The 10,798-nt window shown below is 38.2% G+C and overlaps 1 protein-coding gene across 2 annotated transcripts in view; it reads left to right on the top strand.

Annotated features, from left to right (window-relative positions):
* Positions 1-981: 981 nt before the first annotated feature.
* The window catches only part of KRAS (KRAS proto-oncogene, GTPase), a 36,229-nt gene continuing 26,412 nt past the window's right edge, over positions 982-10,798 (top strand). The window contains exons 1-2 of one of the 2 annotated variants that reach the window (XM_081311157.1): positions 982-1,345; positions 5,027-5,148. In XM_081311157.1, coding sequence (XP_081167283.1) covers positions 5,038-5,148 — 111 coding nt within the window. In that variant the 5' untranslated portion in view covers positions 982-1,345; positions 5,027-5,037. The remainder of the gene's footprint in view (positions 1,346-5,026; positions 5,149-10,798) is intronic. The other variant, XM_081311156.1, reaches the window with a different exon arrangement.

Below are 10,798 nucleotides of genomic sequence, written 5' to 3'. Positions count from 1 at the left end.
ATAACTGTTTCATTGTTGGTTTATGATGTGGGCTAGAGTGATAGAATTGGAAGTAGAGGGTGACCAGAGATGGGTGGTCATATTTGGTATAGGGCTAGTTTGCCAGGCCTCAATCTTTAAAATTCTTCCAAATGAATTTCCAGGTAGTTTATTAATGCAAACTCTGGTAATACGAACACGTTTAATTGCCACCCCACCCCCTGTTTAATGTCTTAACTCCTTGAATGTTAACTTGTTAATCTGTCTTCTAATTAATGCCTAAATGACTCTCCGCAGGTCTATACTATCAAGGGCATGTCTACTTAAAAAAAAAAAAAAAAATTGCCTTCGGCTTGTGCTCCCAGGGGGTGTGGGTACACACCCTGGTCCCTGGTTAGAGGTCGTGTGATGGCTTCAAAATACCCAGAAGAATAACAACAAAATTAAGAAGACCCCTGTCCCATCCCAAGATTAGCGAAGAAAGGATTTGTCGCGTTTGTTTTGGGCCTGGGCTAGGTTCTCAGCTCTGTGGCCGATAATACTCAGGCGGCCCTTAGTAAGCCCCGGGTTGGGGAATTGTCCGCCTAAGCTCTTCCCAGGCCAGCAAAGTCACCTCCCACCTTTGGTGACTGCATGTTTATTTACGTGCAGTAAATGATTGTAAATGAATGTGCACAAGTGCAGGCTGACCCTAGGGGTGGCGAGATTTTCGTGGCTCCTCAGTGTAGACGAAACAGCAGTGCAGCCACGCGGCTACGGTCTCTCGGTGGGGTCGCGCGCGCGGTCGTGCGGGTCGGAGTGCGCGGCTGCGGGGTCTGCCTTGCGGCGACAGCCCGGGGGCGGGCCTCTGCGTGGGCCTGGCAGCACCTCCTTGTGACGAGGCGCCGCCCAGGCTTGCTCCCCGGCCCCCCGGCTCCCACCCTCCGCCACCCAGCCATTCCTTCCTCCGCTGGCCGGCCCCCGCTCCACCTCCGCCCGCCAGGCCTGGTCCGGCCCCCTTCTCCTCCCCAGCGGCGCTCTCAGCCGCCTCTTCTCGCTCTTCCCACACCGCCCTCAGCCGCTCCCTCCCGTGCGCCCGTCTGAAGAGGAGTCGAGCGCGGAACGCATCGATAGCTCTGCCCTCTGCGGCCGCCCGGCCCGAACTCATCTGTGTGCTCGGGGCTCGATTTCCCTAGGCGGCGGCCGCGGCGGCGGAGGCAGCAGTGGTGGTGGTGGCGGCAGCGGCGGCGGCGGCGGCGGCGGCGGCGGCGGCTGCTCGGCCAGTACTCCCGGCCCCCGCCATTTCGGACTGGGAGCGAGCGCGGCGCGGGCACTGAAGGCGGCGGCGGGGGCCAGAGGCTCGGCGGCTCTCAGGTGCGGGAGAGAGGTAGGGCGCTGACCGCCCCTCCTGGGCCCCTACCCGGGTCCCGACCCTCCTCGCCGGCGCCGGGTGGGGCCGGCGACGAGTGAATGAATTAGGGGTCCCGGGAGGGGCAGGCAGCCGGCGTGGGGCACTGGGCACCGGTGGGCAGGCAGGGCTGGGGCAGTCTGCAGAGGGAGGCGCGGGGACGCGGGTAGTGAGGAATGGGCGGTGCGGGGCTGAGGAGGGTGAGGCTAGAGGCAGCCGCCGCTCGTGCTGCTTCCTGGACGGGGAACCCCTTCCTTCCTCCTCCCCGAGAGCCGCAGCTGGAGGCTGCGGGGTAGAAACTCGCGGTCGGGAGGGCTGCCCCTTGGGGCAGTCGGGTGCGGTGGAGGTTACCCGCTGCGCTCCAGCCTCCCCTCCCCCTCATCGTCGTTCCCTCTCCCCCTAGCCGCTCCCGCACCTCTTCCTCCCTGCCCAGTGCTGGGCTGCCTCGGTACCGCCTTCTCTGCTGCATCTAGCATCTCTCCGACTGGGTATAAACTTCTCCCTTGAGCGCAGACTGGACGGGTAATGGTCCTTTTCAACGTAGGGGGATGTGTGGGGTCGTTGAGGAGGTCTGTTTGGGAAGAGCATAGTAAAGTGCTTAGAGAACACTGTTTGAGGTTATTGTGTTTGGAAAAAAAAAATGCATCTGCCGCCGAGTTCCTGACTGCTCCCCTCCCCCACCTATGGGCTGTGACATTGCTGTGGCCACAAAGGAGGAGGTGGAGGTAGAGATGGTGGTGGAAGAACAGGTGGCCAACACCCTATGTGTAAAGCCTGTGACCCACAGTATAAAGGAAAAAGTTAATCCCAGAAGGTCTATTTTGCTTTTGTCAAGTTAAAACGCATGAAGAAAAAAAAACCCAAACAGCAGAAACAGCTTTTTCCTTGATAGCTGAGTTGCACACAGCAATAGCTAAAAGAATACTTGAAGTTTAATTTGCCTTTTCTTGTACTTTCCTTCCATCTCTTCTACATTACCTTCATTCTTACAAATTTGCTCCCTATCCCAAGAGTTACAGTACTTCTAAATAGTGTTCACACGATTTTTAAAACTTAAAAGAGGAATTAATTGTAGCATTTGGCCAGCTAACTATCTGAAAGAAATCCTGGAAGGCCAAGGCGTGTTACAGCTGAATTCCTAAGCCACCATTGTTACATTTTGATAACCATCAAAGCAAGGGGTTAAACTCATTATAATGATTTTCTAATTGTTATAATATGACATGTTATATTTGTAATGAAAAAACATTTAAAAAGAAATTATAAAAGGAAAAAGTATGTTCATAATGTTTATCTCAGAATTAACCTTATGATTAGTGTCACTCTTAGTGACTAATATCCAAAATGCTGACTCCTACACATGATAGATTGTAGACATCAAATAAACTTAATGCCACAAGCCATCCATAGCTTCTTGGTTGTAAGGTTGATGGTAGTTTAGTTCTATAACAAAAGTTTTTTGTTTTTTTTTTTTTAACAAAATTGTTGGGTTCCAGTCCCAGTTACACCCCTAGCTATTTTTCTAAACTTGGGGTAAGGAGACCCTTTCTGGTCTAAGATCTTTCTTCAGTAAGACTACTTTGAAACCCAGCTCCTTCTAGTGGATTTAAATATTACTTGGTTTTAAAAACCTGAATCAAGCCCCCATCCCCCAACTACATAAACAAGTAGACTAGAAGGCTTGTGTCACTTTGCTTACACGGGCATATACAGCTAATTTCTAATTCAGTATCTATCCTCAGCATATCCTAAACTAGCAAACTTTTGATCTTAACCTCTTTACATTCTTTAAAATTGAGGTTCTCAAAAATATTTGATTTGTTTACCAATATTTACCATATTAATAAATAATTATAAAATTTGTTTTAATTTATTTAGAAGTATAAATAATAAGCCCATTACTTGGTAGCATGAATAAAATTTTTATGAAAAGTAAATTTTCCAAAGCAAAACCAAAATTAGTGAGAAGAGTGGCATTGTTTCACACGTTAGCAAATCTGTTTAATTATGTGCCTTAATGGGAGACATCTGTATTTTCATATCTGCATCTGCATTCAATCTATTGTGATCACACAGCCTGGAAAACTCTACCAGACACTTGTGAAAGAATGATAGTGAAAAACAGTTTTGATTTCTAGGACCCTCTCCCCCAAAGTTGTAGGAAACCCAGAGGTTCCTGTTGTAGGCTGTCCAAACAGTTTTGGGAGGTGAAGTTGGCAGGGAACTAGAGGCCACATTTTGATTTGATTCTCCTCATTTCTCCCATTTGCCATGGCCAACATTTGGAATGAAACATGGGGCAAACAGGGTAAGATGCATTTGTACTAGCTGTCATCGTGGTTGCAGAAAATCAGCATGTAAGGATAGGTGGGGCAGAGTAGAAAAAGGAACTGTACACTAAGTCTGTGATAGAATAGTTTTGAGCCTGTGGTGCTCTTTCTGAGGGGGATTAGGAGTAAGGTGAGGAGATTAGTGCCTTGAAAAAACATTTCTTTTTCCATGATGCCTATTTGGATAATTCTTTGTATTTCTTAAATATCATGCTGCATCATTTAGTGTTTATCTAAAACATACAATTCATTGATCTGGAACTTATTTTATAATAATTGTGCATTTACTGCCCTTCTTTCTGCGTTTCACTTCTTATTTATAATACTATGTTATATTAGGGAAAGAGGATTAAAATTTGTTATTTTCAAAAAGTTTATGTGACTAAAAAAATCTTCATCTTGTGATTGTTAACTCTACAAATTGTCAAGTTTATGGAACCTGTTGAGGGAGGATGTACCAAAAGCAGAGTAAAAGTCAGGTTGATACTGAGAAATATTCCCTTACATCTTCATAGGTTTTTTTCTTATTGAAAGCAGTGTTTAATCTCTGAATTTTATTCAGTCATTTTTCATTCAAAAGTGCTATTTTTCAGCACTAACATTGAGGATTTTATATTATGATTGATGATCAGATCACATGCACTGAATAGTTAATCCAAAATTCTCCTGGTTTTTACATTTGTTCTTCCCTGCAGATATTTTAAAGATTAAAATGTCATCAAATATTGCTTCAGTGTCCAAATTTTTATTTCCTTATGACACAGTCTAACTTTGACACTAGACTCCATGTAATTTTGGTACTTATCCAGAAGAACTATCCGGATGAAGCTATTAAAAAGTTTTCTATAGCTGTTGCCTCCAACAAAGATAGTCTTGGCTCATCTACTTCTAACTTAGAGGCCAGTCAACTAGGAATACAGCTAGTATAGAAGTGGGGACAGCTGTCAGCAAGTTTGTGTGGGTGTGTCAGTGGGATATAGAGCAACATGTGAAATACTTGTGCTTAGGAAAGTTGGGATGTGTTCCTTTGAAAACCATTAGTTGCTACAGAATAGGAATCTAGTTGTTTAGACAGAATATCCTTCTGAATATAAAATAAAAAACTGGCCATGTATTCTGTGTGCATTTTTCTTAAGTGTTGATGAGGTAGTTTGTGAATGAAGTATAGTTCCTTAGAATGCATATCTGTAGTCAACTTAAGTTTTCATCATTGAATTTCCAAGTAGTTTCTGTATAAAGGTGAGTTTGTATTAAAAGGTATTGATAGAGTATTAACCTCCATGCATCTTCACATTCTAATTTAGTCAATTTTCATTATTTTTATTATAAGGCCTGCTGAAAATGACTGAATATAAACTTGTGGTAGTTGGAGCTGGTGGCGTAGGCAAGAGTGCCTTGACGATACAGCTAATTCAGAATCACTTTGTGGATGAATATGATCCTACAATAGAGGTAAACCTTGTTTTAATATTATACAAATTACTTGTGTAGGACCATCCTTTGGTACCAAAAGAAGTTTCTCTGATCATTTTTGTAAGTAGTTATTACAGGGTAATTATAGTGAAATTTATTACCTGAAACATCCTTGGATTTCCTATGTCCTTGGGTTATATATAACCTGCTACTCTTGGGAGTCTATGGTGGAGAATATTAGGGTCCATGATATTCACTCTGACAGCTAATGTACATGTTGATTGGAATTGTGTTTGAGAGTTTCATGAGAAGGTGAAGATGTGAATTTACATTCTATGTGTACCTTAAAGTCATTTTTTAAATATAAATTTTATTTTTATAGGTTTCTTGTTTCAAAGTTATGTAGAAGTTAGATTGAATTTTACTTGTAAAATGTGATTATTTGACGGTTGATACTTTTTAACTTAATTAGTGCTACCTGGTGCTTTTTTAAAAACTCATTCTTTGCCTGAGGTGGTATTATATAAAGGTACCACTACCAATCCTTACCTTTACTTTGCAGTACTTTTTAAATTAACTCAAGGAAATATTAGACTATTTTAAAATACAGTTCATTTAGCAAACTTTTTAGGACTATTTTCAGAGATTTTTAGTTTTTTTGAAAATTTACCAACAGCAAAATGAAAGAATAAAGACTTGGTGGGAAAATACCCTGAGAAATCGGGTTTTATTTTCCTGCCTTCTGGCAACACTAGAGTTAAATTATCCTAAGCAGATAAGGATTTATTTAATCCCAGAGACATGCAGGAGGGGATATTCCATGATTGTCTTTGTTAACTCATTTTCAGAAGATAACTGTTAGCATATTTTGGATATAATCTTAATCTAAAGTTTCATGTTAAATGTAACAGGAAGGTGGGAATAAAAACATCACCTTGTCTTTTAAATAGCCTACTATCATTAGATTATTTCTTAGACATCTTTACCCTAGGTTAAACAATCCTAATCTCAACTTTTTTTCTTGTTCTAATTTAAAAAAAAAAATGGTTCTGAAGTATTTTCTAGATCTTTTTCCAAGTTCCAGATTGTAGATCAAGAACAGGTCAAAATCCTTAATAAAGTCTGTGCTATGTAATGTCTTGAAGAAACACTGCACTGAGATGGATTGTAAGGACATTGATGGTCTTGGGAGAATGTTTATTCAGTTTAGAACTTTCAAGATTAATTAGATACTGTTCATAATGAAATGCCAAATATTTTTGGTAGTTCATAAAAAGGAGAAATTATGCTTGTTTGCAAAAATTTGCTTTTAAACAGAAGTAACTTTTATTTGGCTTTTATGTTTAAGAATTTCCATTAGTAAAGGGTAACAGTCTAATTGAAGTGGACTTCCTATGTAATAGTCTCTAAGTATTTTGATAAGTCAGTTCAGTGCTACTATAGTTTTGGGGTTTTTTTGAAGAAGAAGATGGAATAGGTTACTAATTTCAATCTGTTCCAAATCCAAGGTCAATTGGCATATATACCATTTAAGATACCATTTAAATCAGAAGTAAAAGGAAGTTTTAAAGAGAGTGAAGGTTAAGCATAGAAGTTTTCCAGGATACTAAATATGATTTTAGCAGAGCTGCTTTCCATTATCCCTGAAAATCTGAGAAAGTACATTACACTCTTTCTCCTGTATGAATGTAAGAGATCATAAATGCATGAATGAGATAAAATAGGCTAAGAAATTTTTTGTCAAAATTGTTAAAATGCACTTGAGCATAGTGGCACACACCTGTAATGCCAGCAATCTGGGAAGCTGAGGCAGATCTCAAGTTCAAAGCCAGCCTCAGCAATTTAGTGAGGTGTAAAGCAACTTACTGAGACCCTGTCTCAAAATAAAATATAAGGAGGCTGGGGATATAACTCAGTGGTTAAGCACCTCTGGATTCAATTCCTAATAACCACCCTCCCCCAAAAAAGTTAAAATGCAATATTAATCTTAAAGAAATAGAGCTAACAGTTAATGTGTTGTACGTAAGATAGAAACAGTTTATAAATTTAACTCTAATTATGATTTCTGCCAGGCCAGAACACTTGATTCTGGGAAGCATTGATTACCTGTGAACTTTGAAACTGACATTCCCTCACCTAGCTGAGCCACCTGGGGAAAGGTATCTGAGATGATCACTTTATCTCCCAGGTTACAGTGAGTTTCAGAGGAAATAACACACTAAGTTCTTGGTGTAGTTAGTACAACTATAAGAAAGACAAGAAAACTCAGTAATTTAATGGAGAGTTGATTGAATAAAAATGCTGTTCCATGTTATTGTAAAAAGTTAAAAAGGAGAATAGAAGATTTCTCTGCTGCAATTAGGTTTTGATTAGTAAATAATGTGGTTATAGAGAAAATTAGAAAGGGCCTACACTTTGCCCATTTGGAATTCACTCAAATTTTTCTACATTAAAACAAAAGGAAGCTGGGCACAATGGTGCACATCTGTAACCAGCAGTTTGGGAGGCTGAAGCAGGAGGATCATGAGTTCAAAGCCAGCCTCGGCAAACTCGAGGTGCTAAGCAACTCAGTGAGACCCCGTGTTTAAATAAAATACAAAATAGGAATGGGGATGTGGCTCAGTGGTTGAGTGCCCCTGAGTTCAATCCCGAAACAGAAAAGGGGGGGGGATTTTTTTAAAATTTAAATTACTACCTTTTTTTTTTTTTTTTTTTTTTTTAGTGATTTAGAATTTGCAAAGAACTTCTCTAGAAAATGGGTAAGGAGGGTAATCAATGTTTATATCATTGTATAGATAAAAATAGTATCTGAGATATTCATAATTGCCTAGAAGACTCAGTTCATAATTGGTAGGATTTGAATTTGGATTTTCTGAAAACAAATGAAATTTCCACTATACCTTGTATAACTCTGTGAACGTGAAAAATAGTCTTTCAAACAAAGAAAATATTTAATAATGTAGCCCAATTCAGATTTATTAATATATCAAAATTTGATCTTAGCCTACTAATACTAACTTAATGACTGAGATATAATATAGAATTAGGCATGACACATGGAGTGTATTTATATTTAAAGGTATGTGCATATAATCATCTTCTATTCTGAAAGATTTTTTTTAAATAGTTTTTTTTAGTTGTAGATGGACACAGTATCTTTTTTATTTATTTATTTATTTTTATGTGGTGCTGAGGATGGAACCCAGTGTCTCACATGTGCTAGGCAAGTGCTCTACCATTAAGCTATAGCACCAACCCTATTCTGAAAGATTTTATTATCTTTTATTATGTCTACCAAGAAGTGTCAGAAAAATAACAAAATACCTTGTTAGTGAAGCAAGATTATTGAAAACTTTAAGAAGTCTCCTAACACAACATGTGTCTAGAAATACATGTTTTTATAGTTTAGAAGTCATTTGTTGCCAAAACATGTTCCCTGAAATGTTTTTTCCTGGGTAAAATTTGGTGGAAGAAAATAGAATCTTTTAAAACTATAGGAAATTATCAATACAAAGATCAGTTGATCAGTTAGCAAATGTATATTGAGTTTCTATTCTATATATTGTGCTAGTAAAACTAAATATAGCAAGTACTTTTTCTCAGGCTGTAATTCTTTGATATTCTGTTTACTTTTGTTAATTTAGTCCAAGTATTATGCCCTTTGATGAAACAGTTTCCTATTCAGTAAGAAAAAGTGGATTCATAACTTGATCAATTTGTTACATCTTTAGTGCTTTAGCTGTGGGGTGTTTATTTTACCAAGGTTTACCAATTTTTCTATTTATTTGGCTTTTTAATGTTTATAAGAATTCATTTTTTTGTAGAATACATATTTATACTGCAAAAATATTAAGCCAATATAGAAAAGTGGTATAATAAAAACCTTATATAAAAGTGTAAGCTGTTATTTTTCTGATTTTATACATATATGTCATCATCTGGAAGACATTTTTGGTTATCATAACTTGGGAAGGGAGGGCTGCTGCTGGCACCGATAGGATAAAGGCCAAGGGTGCTGTTAAATTTGCTGTAGTACACAATATAGCCTCTACAACAAAGAATTACCTGACTTCATATATTAATAGTTCTGAGGTTGAAACTCCAGTATGTGCTAAATATAGGCATCTCTTTAATTGTCAAATTCATGCCCCTAAGGTAAACTATGTTATTTTTCAAACAAAATGTAGATTTAAATTTTATCTTTTGTAAACTATACATTAGGTTGGTTATTCTACCATTATATTAAAGCATTGTGTTTTTAAATTAAAATATTGACAGCAATTCTAAGTGTATTTCTTTTCAAGGCTGTGGCCAGCTTTTCCCCCCTTTTGTGAGTGCCCTCTACTGGTAACTAATAAATAACAATGAAACCCTAAATGTGAATACATATATTTTTATTTTAACTTTTGGTTGTAGTTGTGTTTATATCAATTTGTAAACATATCAATTTTATTTAAAAGTCCTATTTTATATAATTGATTTTTTAAGTTTAAAATATCAGTTTAATAAAGATTACCATGTGGACTCGTTAGCCTAACTAATTAAATAAGTAGATGAGTATATTTAAGAAAGGAGAATATAGGGTGATTCTCTTGGTAACACTAAGTGAGCCTACTTTGTCATGAGGCACCAAAAGCTGCAGTGTGCTCTCTAAATTTCTTTGCATGCACTCTGGAGCTACTCTACTGTTTAAAGCCTTGTATTGTAACAGGGTGTTTGGAAGAGCCTGATCAGCTGGACCCTCATTTGTAATCCCAGTGGCTTGGGAGGCTGAGGCAGGAGGATCATGAGTTCAAAGCCAGCCCCAGCAAAAGCAAAGTGCTAAGCAACTCAGTGACACCCTGTCTCTAAAAAAAGGAAGGGTCTGTTCTAATACAGCAAACTATGAAGGTTCAGTTGTGTAGATTTTTAAGTCTTATAGTTTAGTTGTGGAGCAGCTGATTTTTAGGCACCGAATTTAGGTCAAATTAAGTATTTAGAGTATTTATCAAATTTAAAAATGCACTGGACATATATTATTCTGTGTTAGGTTTTTATGTATACAGAGCTTTGAAATCATACAAATGGAAGTTTGTAATGGAAATAAATGAAAGGAAAAGATGTTTTATTGGTTTGGCATCTCTTAAAATTCTGGTTTTTAACAATGCAGCTAATTTCTTAATTCAGAAAATGTTATTCAGTGTCCATTTTGTACTGTGCAGACTTCCAGAGGATTGGATACACATTCAGAAATGGACCATATCCCTGTCCTCATGAAGCTTACTAGTCTTAGCAGTATTTTAAGTTGGTGATCCAAGGTTCTGTATTTTAGGATAGCATGCAATTTCTTGTGTCTTTTATCCTTAGTTTCTCACAGTGTGTAGGATTATGGAACAGTTATATTATTGTGATCTTAATATAATAAAATTAATAGTATTAGTAGTAAAATGAGAATATTTGAGTAGACTAAGAAGGGACATATAGCAAGTACCTTAGATAATTTTTTCAACACTCTATTTTGAAATTTTTCAAATGAATAGAAAAGAGGCAAAAAATTTAAAAAGTTACAATGAATAACTGTTGCCCTTAAACTAGATTCCCTAGTAAATGTTTTGCCCTGTTTTCTCTAGATTTATATGTGTATCTGTATCTATTTAGATAGATATAGATATTCATATATGTGTATAGATATGTATCTCTATATGTGTAT

The sequence above is a fragment of the Spermophilus citellus genome, assembly GCF_964194105.1.
Source record: "Spermophilus citellus genome assembly, chromosome: 10".
Classification (NCBI taxonomy): domain Eukaryota; kingdom Metazoa; phylum Chordata; class Mammalia; order Rodentia; family Sciuridae; genus Spermophilus; species Spermophilus citellus.
This window is presented reverse-complemented; position numbering and strand designations above follow the sequence as displayed.